Source organism: Mirounga angustirostris, unplaced genomic scaffold (assembly GCF_029215605.1).
Source record: "Mirounga angustirostris isolate CCGP_5_RB_7025 unplaced genomic scaffold, mMirAng1.0.hap1 SCAF_1, whole genome shotgun sequence".
NCBI classification, from domain to species: domain Eukaryota; kingdom Metazoa; phylum Chordata; class Mammalia; order Carnivora; family Phocidae; genus Mirounga; species Mirounga angustirostris.
The window spans coordinates 203,374,107-203,388,931 of NW_026991709.1; the positions used below are offsets into that span (position 1 = coordinate 203,374,107).

At 52.6% G+C, this 14,825-nt stretch overlaps 1 protein-coding gene across 1 annotated transcript in view; it reads left to right on the top strand.

Moving 5' to 3' along the window:
- Nucleotides 1–6,966, top strand: part of UNC13A (unc-13 homolog A) — a 60,769-nt gene extending 53,803 nt beyond the window's left edge. Inside the window, exons 42-44 of the mRNA XM_045863848.2 lie at nt 1,981–2,073; nt 2,792–2,951; nt 4,454–6,966. Coding sequence (XP_045719804.1) covers nt 1,981–2,073; nt 2,792–2,951; nt 4,454–4,754 — 554 coding nt within the window. The 3' untranslated portion in view covers nt 4,755–6,966. The remainder of the gene's footprint in view (nt 1–1,980; nt 2,074–2,791; nt 2,952–4,453) is intronic.
- Nucleotides 6,967–14,825: the final 7,859 nt, after the last annotated feature.

Here is a 14,825-nt window from a genome sequence, read left to right on the forward strand (position 1 = left end):
GGGGGCGCCCAGCATTGCCCTCCTCCCCCTTCTTACTAGCTTTGGCCATGGTCTGACCCCTCACCCCACCCACCACTGTCCAACTCCCCCCCTGGCACCCTCAGTCTGGCCCGGATTGAGCTTGCTGTGAAGCATCAGCCTTGGGGTGGGGGGAGGTGAGGCTGAGCATGTGACTGGTTGGGGGGAGGGGGGAGCCGGAGCCTGAGATGACAAGGAAGGTGGCCTGGGGTGGGCAGCAAGGATGGGGGGGTGCACGCCCCAGTAGTGGGGTGATGGGGGGTCTCCAGGCCTCTCTGTCCCCTGAGCCTCAGTCACTTCCCACCCAGTGCCAGGTAACCCGGATTAACCTTGGACACCCACCCCTGACTCTCCCCCTTCCTCCCCCCGTGCATGGGGTGCTCAAGGTGTGGGGAGCTTCCTGAGGGGCAGGGGAGGAACCTGGTGGGGGTGCTGGCGGTCACAGGTCCCCAGGCCCCACAGGATGCCCTTTTCAGAACCAGAGAGAGAGGGACAAGGACAAAGCTTTTAAGCTGCACCTTCAGTGACCCCACCAGAACCAATCGATCAGGGCATTGTGGTGGCCACAAACAGAGGCACACCTTAGCCAGACTCAAGCAGACTAGGGAATTTATGGGCCTGGAACTGAAAGATTAAGGGCTGTGTTGACATCAGTAATAGCTGGATCCAGAGTCTCCGACAATGTTATTGGTCATTGGTCTCTGTTGAGACATCTGTGATGTAGGCTTTCCCCTCATTGGGTAGCCAGCCTTGCCAGCTTAGACCCAGACTCTTTCCTCAGGGTTACAGCCAAAGTCCCAGGGCTAACTCTGATTGGCCCAGCATGGGTCACATGACCATTCCTGAGCCAAACACTGCAATTATGGGCAGGGAATGCTCTGATTGGGCAGCCTTGGTCCATTTCGCGATACCTGAAGTGCAAGATGGAGCCACGAGGTCTGAGGTGGGCTTGGGGGCCATTTCTCAATCTCAAGAAACTTGAGATCCTCTATTGAAAGAGGAATAGCAGTGGGGCAGGGAAAATAAAGATATCCCTACAAGCTGTCCCTTCAGAAGAAGTGAGGACTCTGGGTCAGGTTATCACTGTTTTGGAGAAACAGTGAGGAAGCCCGTGTGGCCAGAGCAGAGTGAGTGAGGGTGAGCGTGGACAGAGGTGAGGCAGGAGAGGTAATAGCGAGGACACATTGGTAGGACATTGCAGGTCACAAAAAGGACTTTGATTATTTCAGAGGGAGATGGAAGCCATGGAAGTGTTTTAAGCAGAGGAGGGAAGTGTGCTAACCTAATAGGATTTCTCTGGCTGGTGTATGGAGAGAGGCTGAGAGGATTCCAGAGACAGGGTGGGGACGACTGCAATAGTCCAGGCATGTGATGATGGAGGACAGAACAGGATGGAGCCAAGGAGGTGGGTCAGATTCTGGATGTATTTTGAAGGTACAGTCAGTAGGATTTTCTAGTGTGTGAGTACTTCGAGAGGGAGTGGAGACAAAGAAGGGAGTCCCAACAGTTTGACAATTGAAAGAGAAGGAGGAAGTGACAAAAGAGGGTGAGAAGGAGCGGCTGGCATGTAGGATGATAACCTGAAGGGTGTGGCATTGGGGCAACCAAGAGGAGAAAATGAGACCCAAGGAAGCCAGGGTGAGTACGATGGTGTGTAAGATGAAGACTGAGTTTTGACAGCATGGCAATCAGTGGAATGAGAAAAATGGGGGGGCAGATGCTTTAAGCTCAGAGAAGTTAAGAGATCTGCCTGAGATCACACAGCAAGGTAGTGAAAGGCCTGAACCCAGCATTCTTGGCTTCCTAATGTGGCTTGCCATCACATCCCCACCCTCACTGCCACCCTGTCAGGGCTAATGACCTGGTGCCGCCAGCACATCGTGGGTGGGAAGCAGTCCAGGTCTCTTAGAGTGGGTGGGAAGAATGGAGCTCATGCCAAGCATCCTCCCCTACCCCGCCCAGGCTCGGGTGTGGAAGACCCTGTGGGTGAAGTTTCAGTCCACGTTGAGCTCTTCACTCATCCGGGAACTGGGGAACACAAGGTCACTGTGAAAGGTGAGTAGTCTGAGTTGGGAGGGGGAGTGCCTTCGCCAGGATTCACTAGGTCCTATGACAGAAACCAAACTCAAATTAGCTTAAGCAAGAAAAGCATTTTTCATTTAAAAAAAAAAAAGTTTTCATAAAACTGAAAATTGTAGAAATAAATCATCTTCAAGCATGGCTGGATCCAGGGGCCCAGTGTTATGGGACTTAATTCCACCTTCTCCATCTCTCAGCTCTGCCTTGCTTTTGTTGGCTTTTTTTTTTTTTTTTTTTAATCAGAACACAGATTGAGCTGTTTTAACCAAGGCCTAAAATAACAGTGGCTTAAACAAGATAGAATGAAATTTTCTCTGAGGTAACCAAGGACAAACAGCCCAGAGCTGACATTGGAGGCTTCACAGATTTGGGGACCCCTGCCATCTTTTGTTGCACTTTCATCCCTAATATGTTTTCCTCTTCTATATGGTACCAAAAAACTCAGTACCCACCAGCATCCCAGCCTGCAGCTAGAAGGAGAAAGTTTAGGGCATTCTCCCTGCCTTTTAAGCCACAACCTGAAAGTTGTACACATCCCTTTCTTTCACTGAAATTTCATTGACTGGAACTTAGTCATATAGCCACACTTAGCTATAGGAACATTCTGGGAAATGTACTCTTTCAGACAGGCTTTGAAACCACAGCTGCGTATTTAGGGGACCCTGACAGTCTTACCCTCTCCTTCCCCTAACAGTCGTGGCTGCCAATGACCTCAAGTGGCAGACTTCTGGCATTTTCCGGCCATTCATCGAGGTCAACATCATTGGGCCCCAGCTCAGTGACAAGAAACGAAAATTTGCAACCAAATCCAAGAACAACAGCTGGGCCCCCAAGTACAACGAGAGCTTCCAGTTGTGAGTCTAAGGATGGTTTGGGGAGCATGGGGAGGGGACATCTGCTGGGTGAGCCTCAGGGTCCACTAGAAGAGGGATGACTGGTAGGCCAGTGATTCCTGGGCACAGGAATGAGAAGGGGCACATCCTAGGTGAGGGCACTGGGAAGGAAGGCACCTTAGTGCAGGAATGACATTTGAGGGGTTGGGGGGTAACCACTTTGGGAGACAGGCAGTTCCCAGCGGAGGGAGTGAATGTAATATAACATGTTGAGGAAGGCTTGTGAAGAGGAGGGGGAAGTCTGGGCAGAGGGCGCATGTTGGGCACAGCCATTTCTGGGGCTGGAGACTCAGGTCTGGTTAAGGGCCATGAGAGGTCATGATGGGGCAAGGGTGAGGGTCTCAAGGGCATGGGGGGCAGGTCTCCTGGAGTCAGCAGTGAGCCTTGTCAGGGCTGTCGGGGCAGCTTTGGAGGAGTCACCGGTAGAGGACAGGAGTGGAGTGTGATCCAGGGCATTGGGATGCCTGTCAAGTGGGTGACGGTGTGGTCACATCCAGATGGGGCCTCCTGGTGAGCATAATCAGAAGCATCAGGGGTCCAGAGGGGCAGATGACTTAGGGAACACAAATAAATCTGATCAGGGTATTACTTGGGGTGGGCAGATATTTGGCTCAGGTGCAAACCTCACTTGAGCAGGATCATGTTGGGGGTGTTCTTGGGGGACAGAAGTGCAGAGGGGTAAGGGGGCATCAGAGCTAGGGAGAGGACAAGAGGGCTCTTGATCAGAGGATTTGGGAGTGGTAGGACACCTGATGCAATGCTTGGGAGCAGGGGCTTGGTCTCCTTGCGGGGCAGATGTCTCCTGGAATGGGCGGTAGTACTTGAGGGCTAAGAGTACAGTCAAGGAGGGTGTTTCTGGGGAGCGGTGTGGGCGTGGCCCATCAGGGCAGGTCCCCTGGGGGCAGAGGCCCAGCGTTGGGGACCTAGCTTGGGGGTAGGGGGAGGCATGCTGGAATGTGTTGGGGGTCACTCATGGTGAAGGCACGAGGGCAGGTCGTGTGGAGAGAGCACCTTAGGAGTAAGAGGGGTGGGCTAGGGAGTATGGGAGAGGGGCCACGTCAAGGAGAAAACTTGGGTTCAGGTGGGAGCCCGGCAAAGGGGCTTCTGGGTGCGATATCTGGGACAGGGTGGTGGGAGCCGCAGCTCAGCGGGCCAAAGGTGTGGGCGCAGATACCGCGGGGTGGAAGCATGGTCTAGCCAGGGGGTCATGGGGGAGTGTCACCTGGGTGGGGACGTGGTTTGGCCCGGGGCTTGGGAGTAGGATGGTGGGGGTGTTGTCGGTTAGAGGTGGGGTGGGGAAAGAAGGGAGGAAGGAGAGACAGGACAGAGATATTACTGGGGAACAGGGGTGAGTGTGTGTCCGGAAATGTGGGCGTGGCCCGGCGCGGAGGCGGGGTCAGCGGTAGGGGCGTGGGCGCCCGGCAGGCGGGGCTCTCCTCACGCCCCGCCCCCCGCCCCCGCAGCACGCTGAGCGCCGACGCGGGCCCGGAGTGCTACGAGCTGCAGGTGTGCGTCAAGGACTACTGCTTCGCGCGCGAAGACCGCACGGTGGGGCTGGCCGTACTGCAGCTGCGGGAGCTGGCCCAGCGCGGGAGCGCCGCCTGCTGGCTGCCACTGGGCCGCCGCATCCATATGGACGACACGGGCCTCACGGTGCTGCGCATCCTGTCACAGCGCAGCAATGACGAGGTGGCTAAGGAGTTCGTCAAGCTCAAGTCCGACACGCGCTCCGCCGAGGAAGGCGGTGCCGCGCCTGCGCCCTAGCGCGGGGCACGCGGGCGTGCAGCACTGCGCCTGCGCACGGGGCGGGGCGGCGTCTGCGCGCTGGGACCTCCCAGAGGGCGAGTCTCCGGGCTCTGTGCAGAGGGCTGGCTGCGCCTGCGCCCTTGACTTAGCTCACCCCTCTAGGGAATTGTGAAAGGACGACGCCCCGCCCCCTCAAGAGGCCACGCCCTAGGGCGCGATGAAGGAAGAAGCCACATCCCCTACTAGAAGCCAAGTCCCCAGCGCCTAGGAGACATTTCGAGCTGGGATGGGAGGGAGTCCCGCCCCCTATGGAGGAGGCCAGATCCTGGGGCTCTGGTACGGGGAGGCCCTGCCTCCTGTCCCCTGGAAAAGCCATAAGATGGGTCCCCAAGCCCTGGGACCCAAGACCAATTGCCAAGTATGGAACTCTCAGCTTCCTCGAGGGGCGGGCTTCCTGGAGGGCCCCCTGGGGTGGCCTAGGGGTTGGAGGCACTAGGATGCTTGTTGGAGGGCCCAGGTTGGACCAGAGTGTCTTTTCGTGTTTGTGCAAAAAATAAACAGGGAGGGAGGGGAGGATGGGATTTCAAAAGCACATGCGCTCTCGGGCGCCCAAACCCTGGGGGCCAAGTGGACGGCTCTGAAGCACCCGTGCTGCCCCCACTTCCCTATGGGGGTTTGCCTCTCCTTTCCCCCAGCATACTCCATCCTCATATAGAGTTCAACCCACCCATTTAACAGATGGCAAAACTGAGAGCCAGAGAGCTGCTTGAGACTTTGCTGAAGGTCCCAGTGCCACACCCTCTCCCCGCTCCCTTTGGCCTGTGTGCCCCATCTAAGGGTGGGCTGAGATCGGATGACCCGACACAGCTCCCCATTGCTGCTAACCCCCTCAGGGGAACTCCCCCAATCCTTACAAGGGATGGGGGTTCTGGGCCAAGGCCCCCACTGCCCCCCTCCCATGTCTGGCTGCCAAGCAAAACCCCTGTCCTCTGCCCTTTCCACTGGGAACCTATGGGGAGATTCCCTGAGAACTCTAGATCTCCCACCAAAAAAAGAGTGAGGATTTGCGATTCCCTGGACCCAGGCACACCTTGAACCCCTTCTTCCTCTTCCAGAATTCTCCAGGTAGGCAAGAAAGAGACCAGAAACTCTAGGTGTGTGTATATGTGTGTGTGTAAATATACAAACATGCTTGGAGCTTAGTCTCCAAAATCTCATTCATTCATTCAAACACCAGAGGTGGGGCCTCTACCTGCCTGAAGCTCTTCCTCCAGGAGGTAATAGTGGGGCAATCTGGTCAGAGTCAAGTTTCCCCATTGTAGTTCATGCAGGCAGAACCTTTTGGGAAAGTTTGTCCTGGCTTGTCTTTGCCCTGAATCTGCTTTTCCACGTTGGATGGGTGCTTTTGTGCCATTTTTTTCCCCCTGCGGGACTGACAAGTACAGGATTCTCTTGTACTAGAAAGAAATTAAAACAGGGGCCGGGTGAGGAGTAGCTGGGCTCCTGGAGTGGTGGGGGCTGTGTCAGACAGCACATGAGGGAGAGCTTGCTGAGGAGGTGAAAAAGGAGAAGGAACCACCGATTAGAGAGAAAAAGCTCCAGGCGGAGGGAACAGTAGGTGCAAAGGCTGAGGTGGGCAGGCTTGAAGCACAAGCGAGGTCAAAGTGGCTGACGAGGGGGACAGCAGGGAGGAGGTGTTGATGTCAGGGAGCCCTGCAGAGATGTCAGACCAGGCAGGGCCTTGTATGCTGCCCTGGGGAGTTTTTATTTTACGCTAAGAGACTTGGGGGACCCCAGGAAATTTTAAAGCTGAGGAGAGTCTGAAGGTCAGATTTCAAAATCTCCCTCTGGCCACCTCATGGAGAAAGGACCAGTGCAGTTTGGGGGAGAGACAAAGTGCTTTTGGGACACTGAAATTAATTCCTGGAAAGATTTTGGAGGGTACATTAAAAAGAAAAAACAAACCTACCCCTTAGATGAGCCTTGGGCCACACTGGGTAGCGTTGTCCCCATTGTGCACTGCCCAAGGGTTTGGCGTGTCTAAGGAGGCCATGTGCAAATCCTAGGCATTGAGAGTTGTATGTTTATATTGATGGTTTCCTGGCAGGTGAACAAGTCTGGAAGAAATGGCACTGTTTTCTGAGTTACCTGGAGGTCCTCTATGTCCTTTGAATTTAGGCAGGTTCGGGTGCCTGAAGGTTCTGAACCAGAGACTAGGATGCAAGTTCTGCTACAGGATGGTGGGGGAGGGGGCAGGGGCCAGGGGCAGGCTGGGAGGTGGCAAAGAGGGAGCCTAGAATCTCTATCACATGGACCGAGAAGGAGGTTTTAAATTCAGACCATCCAAGGGGTAGGTGGGAGTGAGGTGGATAGATGATTCGGGTTGAGAACACCAGCAACACCCAAAGGGGAGGTAATATGACCGGGGCTGAGCCCTGAAAGATTTATGGATGACCAGCAGGGAAAGGGGAGCTGAGCTTCTGCCTGAGAGAGCCAACTTATTTCCCAAAAGAGTCCTTGGGAGTCTCTGGTCAAGGCCTGCCAGTGTGTGTGAGTGTGTGTGTGTGTGTGTGTGTGTGTGTGTAAAGTTCCCCAGCGCCAGTCCAGGCACATGGAGGGAGCTTCAGGGAGTATTTGTTGAATGACTTTTTCTGACTCCCAGGCTAGAACTGTTTTGGAAATTTACTCCGTCTTCTTTCCCCAGAGAACTCCTATTTATCCCTCAAAACCCATCACAAATATCCTCACCTGTAGAAAACCCTCACTGCTCCTCCTCAGGACTTCCCCAGCCTCTGTCCCTCCCTTCTGTCCCTGATGCCGGGGGCTGGGGGGGTGTCTGTGACAGGCTCTGTTTCCCCCAGACTGGGGTTTGAGGCCTCTTGATAGCCCCAAGTTCACTGAGCACAGACTGGGCACAGGGCGATGACAGGGAGGGTATGCCTAGTAGAATTATGTCTTGGGGTGGGGGGTCCACATGCATGTCTATCCATGTCTGTCCATACCAACCTTCCCCTCCCACATAGACCTGGGCACACAGAAGGTGCTCCAGCCAGACTGTGGCTGAGTCACAGGACACAGAGTGGAGAGAGGACAAGAGCAGACAAGGAGGAGACAGGAAAGGAGTCTCAGGGCCTGGAAGCCTTTGGAACTAGGAAGTTCCTGTATTGGAACAAGGCTCAGAGAGGAGCAGGGTTTTCCCCAAACCCACTCACCACCTCACCTGGGGTGCCTGAAGTTCTGAGCCCTGGTGGGGTCTCGGGGTTGTATTTGGACCTCATTTCATGCCAGGAACTGGCCCTAGATTTCCATGGTTCAGGGAAAGGATAAAAGTAGGGTTGGCCCGTGGGAGGGGGAGTGTGACATTGAGGGGCATCTTGGACAGAGCCGATCCCTTCTCCCTGTACCCCACCCATCAAGAGGGACAGTGTCCCAGAGTAAGGACACAAAGAGAGAAGAAGAGGGAAGGATGGAAAGAGAGAGAAAGGGAGAAACTGGGAGGGTGAGATCATGCCCAGAGAGACCTTGAGGGTCTCTTGGGGGGACATAGAGCGATCTTGAGATGAAGAGGTGGGGAGAAAAGTTGGGGATCTAGAAGGAAGAGGAACCCACTGTTCTCTCTGGCTCTCACCAGTCCATCCTGGAAGGATTTATGTAAAACGAGCAGGTGCCTGGCCTCGACCTGCAATCCCTCTCGGGCTCCAGAGCCTGAAACCTCACCGTGCCCCCATCAGAGATGCAAAAAACTTAACACCCAACTAGAAATCTTTGGGACCTCAGAGACCTTTCTGTCCCCCACACCCTGCACTGTTCATTTTGCAGATGGGGACACCGAGGGGCAGGACAGAGCAGGGACAGCCCAGAGTCGCCCCTAAACTCTGCTGCCCCAGTGGAGCGGGAGGGGAGCTCGCTGGGGGTTTGGTTCGGGTCATGACACCGTCTGCCCCCTGAACATCCTTTCCTAAGAATTGTCAAGGACCAAAGTCGTCTTCGCTGACACGTATTGCTTTTCTATTTGCCTTTTTTTTTTTTTTAAAGAGAGAAATCAAGTTGACGGTGTCCCCCATTCCCCGAGCCCTGCCTAACCACAGTGGCTCACTTGAGGCACAGGTCACAGGCAGAGGGTCCCCCCTGCCAATCCCCTGTGCATCCCAGGCCAAACAGCCAGGGGGACTCACATTTCACCCCTGGCCCCGCCCCCCTGAGACCCCCAAACCCGGACGCGCAGTTCAGGGAGGTTCTTCCTCCACACACCTTCTCTTAGCATGTGATTGCAAATGTGAAATCAAAATGCTCTTCGTTTGTTTGTTTTAATTCCATCCCGTTGGTCTGGCATCTGCACAGATGCCCCCATTTCTCTGTAAATATGTGACTTGGAACAAATGTTTAAAACCAACGAGAAGTCGTCATGAATGCATGGTGTTGAGATGTTTTGCACTATTCCGACTTTTTGGTCTCTGTAAAAATATTTTATTAACAGCAGACATTAAAAAAAGAAAAAGCACACAGCCTCAGACACATGGTGGCTTTCTTGCGTTCCCAAATCGGCGAAAAACTCACATAGCTCTTAATACTCGCAGACACTGTTGAACACACTTCCCACCCATGAACGCAACTCATGCACGACTAGCTTTGTAGAAGGAGAAGTGAGGCCCAGGGAGGGGAGATGCTGCAGGGCGGGGAGAGCCGGGATCTGAACCTAGGACATGGACCGCTGTTGCTCTTAGCTCAAGCAAGTTGGGACACACACTCAACCTCCAGCCCCACGTTTGTCTGTTGTGTTTGGTTTTCCCCAGCTTAAGTAATAAAAATGTATTGAGAATTCCTGGAATGGTGGTTATTGCCTCCCAACCTGGAGGGAGGTTGCGAAATCACTGAGGGAAAGCACTCAGAAATCACGCTGTCCTGGGGCGCTTGGGTGGCTCCATCGGTTTGCCTTTGGCTCAAGTCATGATCCTGGAATCCTGGGATCGAGCCCCCCATTGGGCTCCCCACTCAGTAGGGAGTCTGCTTCTCCCTCTGCCCTTTACCTGGCTCATGCACATGCTTGCTCGCTGACTCTCTCTCAAATAAAATCTTTTTTAAAAGGTTTTATTTATCTATTTGTCAGAGAGAGAGAGAGCAAGCAGGGGGAGGGGCAGAGGGAGAAGCAGGCCCCCCGCTGAGCAAGGAGCCCAACATGGGACTCCATCCCAGGACCCTGGGATCATGACCTGAGCCGAAGGCAGACGCTTAACCGACTGAGCCACTCAGGTGTCCCTATCTCAAATAAAATCTTAGGGCGCCTGGGTGGCTCAGTTGGTTAAGCGACTGCCTTCAGCTCAGGTCAAGATCCTGGAGTCCCGGGATCGAGTCCCACATCAGGCTCCCTGCTTGGCAGGGAGTCTGCTTCTCCCTCTGACCCTCCTCCCTCTCATGCTCTCTGTCTCTCATTCTGTCTCTCTCTCAAATAAATAAATAAAATCTTTAAAAAAATAATAAAATAAAATCTTAAAGAAGAAAGAAGAAAAGAAAAAAAGAAGAAAGAAAGAAGAAAGAAAAAGAAAGAAAGAAGAAAGAAAGAAAGAAAGAAAAAGAAAGAAAGAAAGAAAGAAAGAAAGAAAAAGAAAAAGGAAGGAAGGAAGGAAAGAAGGGAGAAAGGAAGGAAGGAAGAAAGAAAAAGAAAGAAATCACACTGTCCCCCAACACCTCTGGCCAACACAGGAAGGCGCAAAACCCTTCCCCCCAAAAATTGGTCAGGCTTTGTTCATCCAAGAAGTGTTGGGAGGACAGATGCATAAGGGACCATCACATGATACTGGGGGTGGGATGGGGGTGTGCTGGACCCCAAGCTGGCTCCTCAAAAACCAGGGGAGAAACAAAACTGCTTCTTCTCTGGGGGTGGAGTTCCTGGTCACCAGGCTCATTTCTTACCCTTGACAAGGCTGTCACTGTCCCAGGTAACACTTTCATCCTGTAGGTTCAGGACAACGTTGTCAGCAAGGCTGTCAGCAGTGAGACAGATATGGTTCTGTCCTGTGAATACCATCTGGGAGATGTTCTGGGCTGCGGGATCTTGTGCAGTTTGATATAGCCAGGGTTCCTGCTCAGGGCTCCTCCAAGGTGAGCAGGCCGGGGCTAAGGGTCTCACCCCCTGGCTCCATTCTTACCTCCAGCCCTTCTCTGGGTCGTCAGTCCAAGGTTGTGCTCAGATAGTTCCTGTCCAGTCCCACTTTGGTCCCTACCTGTTTTGTTTTTTTTTTTAAATATAGCAGGTGAGAATCTCATTTCATAAACATGCAAAGAACAAAACCTCATTTTTCTACAGCTGAAGTTAATTTCTTTTTTTAAGATTTATTTATTTATTTGAGAGAAAGAGAGAGCACGAGCAAGAGGGGCAGAGGGAGAAGAAGAGAGAGTCTCAAGCAGACTCTGCACAGAGCCGGACATGGGGCTCAATCCCATGACCCTGAAATCACAACCAGAGTCAAAACCAAGAGTCAGATGCTTAACTGACTTAGCCACTCAGGTGCCCCTACCGCTGAATTTAATTTCTGTTTTGAGCCCTCATCCCACCAGGGAGCAGAAATGGAATCTCACTCAGCTCAGGGTTTCCTCAGGGGAATTCAAGGACCACCCCCCACACACATACACACACCCCAAGATCTGGGGTGGTTTCTACATTTGAGTGTCTAGGGCAAGGGCCACGAGATCCACCCCTGGGAGCCACTTCGCTGAGTGCTCTTAGCTACAAAAAACAGCCAAAAGAATTAAAAGCAGGACCCAAAGTGGTTAAACCACGGGAGTTACCTATACCTAGAAATTCTCCTACGAATGCATCTTGCACGTGGGTAAGAAGGCTGGAAGCAGCCTCATGTCATGGGATTTGCACACAGGGGAATATTCTATGGCTGGGGAGAGGGACAAGCCAGGGCTGTGGGCAAGGTGTCAGAAGACGCAGCCCACCACGGGCCTTGCACGCCCTTGCTGACCGTGCCAGGCTGCACAGCTGCTCTCTCCCAGAGACCGAGAAGTTTCCGGAGCTAGACGCGTGGGCTACACAGCGTGACTTCTGCATGACTGCTCGCTCCCTGACCCAGGGGACGGGCTTATGTGCTGCTTGCTACCAGAGGGGCTCAGCCCTTGGCCCCATGTCCCTCAGCCTGTGGGCTCCGTCGTGTCACCCGCAAAGCTTGGGAACGGAGGCTCACTCCGGCTGCTTGCTGTGCTTCGAGAACCAAATGGCCTGGCTCTGGATCCACCGAATCTCGTAGTCAACTCCACACCCGTGGGCAAGGGGCAGGTTGACGTCTGCCCTTCTCTCTGGAGCGAGGGAGGCTTTTCTCTGACAAAGTATGTGAATGAATGTTAGACGTGTGATGTTGACTGGGAAAAAGTAAATCTTACACGTCTGCACAGGGCATGACCCATGTTGAGCAAGCCCAACAACCAGCTGCATATATTTACACACAAAGAAATCTAGTTTCAGGATACATGTGTGATTAATTAAAAAAAAAATAAGCATAGAGGCACCTGGGTGGCTCAGTTGGTTAAGCGTCTGCCTTCAGCTCAGGTCATGATCCCAGGGTCCTAGGATCGGGCCCCGCACCGGACTCCCTGCTTGGCGGGAAGCCTGCTTCTCCCTCTCCCACTCCCCCTGCTTGTGTTCCTGCTCTCGCTGTCTCTCTCTCTCTCTGTCAAATAAATAAATAAAATCTTAAAAAAAAAAAAATAAGCACAACATTTAGGATTTAAAAATGGAGGATTCTACCTCATACCATCAAGATGGCTACTACCGAAAAACCCAGAAGGCAGCAAGCGCTGGGGATGTGGGGAAACTGGAACGCTCGCGTCCTATTGGTGAGCGTGTAAAATGGTGCAGCCTTTGTGGAAAACGGGAGAGAGAGTCCTAAAGAGATTAAAGACAGAATTACCCTGTGACCCAGCAATTCCACTTCTGGGAATATCCTCCAAAGAATGGAAAGCAGGGTCTGGAAGAGATATTTGGACACCCATGTTCAGAGCAGCATGGTTTACAGTAGCCGAAACATGGAAGCAAGCCAGCGTCCATCAACAGATGAATGGGCCAGTGCAAGGCGGTTTATCCACACACCGGAAGATACTTCAGCCTTAAACAGGAAGGAGATTCTGACCCAGGCCACAACATGGGCGAATCTTGAGGACACTCTGCTGAGTGAAAGAAGCCGGTCACCAAAGGACAAAGACTGTATGATCCCACTTGAGTAGCCAAATCCGTAGAGGCAGAAAGTAGGACCGTGGGTGGCGGGGGCTGGGGGAGGGGGAGCGGGAGTTTGTGTCTGATGGGGACAGAGTTCCAGTTTGGGAGGATGGAAATTTCTGGAGGTGGATGGTGGTGATGGCTACACAACACTGTGAATGTGCTAAGTGCCACAGGATTGTCCACTTGCATATGGCTAAGTTTATGTTATCCGAATTTCATCTCAATTTTAAAGATTAAACAGAAAAACAGGTGGCTGGACAGTCTCGGGCCAGAGTTTGCCAACCTCTAACCTAGTCCATTATTCCAACTCCCCCTCCTGCTTCTTTCTCCTCACCTCCCCTAACCTGCAGCTAAACTCCAGCACCATCCTCATGCTCACGACCCATCCTCCACTGTCCCTGAACCCCCAGCCTCAACCTCACCCTGTCCTCCTGCTCTCGCCCCTGCCCCTTAATCTACCCTAACCTCACTCCCCTTTCCCCACCCCTCTTCATCATGCTACCTGCCAACATGGCACGATCACCCAGGGAACGTAAACAAGATAAACAGTTTCCTGGAGGGTGTAACACAATTCTGTGATTCATGATCTGTGTGCGATTACATTTCATTACATAATTCATTATATTGCATGATAATTACTGTGTTCCTAATGCTACAATTACATATAATAGGTTCCACAATTATGCATCCTACAATTACACAACCATTCTTCCCATCACCATAAAGTACAGGAATAAACGAGGAGGAAGTGGTGGGTTGACATCAGAACCCACCTCGATCCAACCTCTTTCTAGGCAGAGGCTGCAAAGCTGCAGCCAGGCTCACAGAGTTTCCCCGCAGCTGGCACGTGCTCAGGTCCACCCACGGAGATGCCTGGGGGCATCTGGAAGGCAGAAGAGACCGGAGCTGTCTTGGTTTTTGCTTCCCCTGTTCACAGCCAGGCATAGAAACACCTGTTGTTCTGGAATCTGCATTCCCTTGTCCAGTGACAAGCTTGGTGGGTGTTGAAAAGCAGTTGTGGTGGACACAAAGGGGGCATTCCATTTCTGGATCGCAGATACAGGGTATGTGCCCCAAGTCAGAGGTGTCAAGGACCTCCCGCCTCCCTACCTTGATTTCAGGGAGCCTCAGATCCCCTGGTGAGCAGGTTCTGCAGAGTCATTCCTGTAGGACCAGTCCTGGTCCTGCTCTCCTGCGCCAGGAGTGGAAAACTCTGCCCCCTGGACCTCACCCAGCCCACTGCCTGTTTTTGTAAATAAAGTGTTATTGGCATAAGGCCATGCTCCTTCATTCATTCATTCATTCAGCTCAATCCGAGGCTGCTTTCATGCTACAACCGCAGAGTTCAGTCTTGTGAATTTCCTGTATTAAACCCTTTGTGTTAAAAGACCTCAAGTGGTTTTTCAGGGTGCCTGGCTGGCTCAGGCAGTAGAGCATGGGACTCTTGATCTCTGGGTCATGAGTGTGAGCCCTGCATTGGACACACAGTTCACTCAAAAAAAAAAAGAAGACCTCAAGTGGTTTCTATTTCCCACCCTTAATCCTGACTGCTATGCTACACCAGGATACATAAGAAATTATGATACATCACATCCACAGACCCAGCCACGATTACAGTCTGCTAAAACGATGCATATGGTAGACTGAATAACCCCTCCATCAAAGATACCCACATCCCATTGCCCAGAATCTGTGAAAGTTTCTTTCTTTCTTTTTTTTTTTTTAAGTAGGCTCCATACCCAGCATGGAGCCCAACATGGGGCTTGAATTCACAACCCTGAGATCAAGACCTGAGCTGAGATCAAGAATCTGATGCTTAACTGACTGAGCCACCCAGATGCCCCTGTGAATATTACTTTAAATGGCAAAAG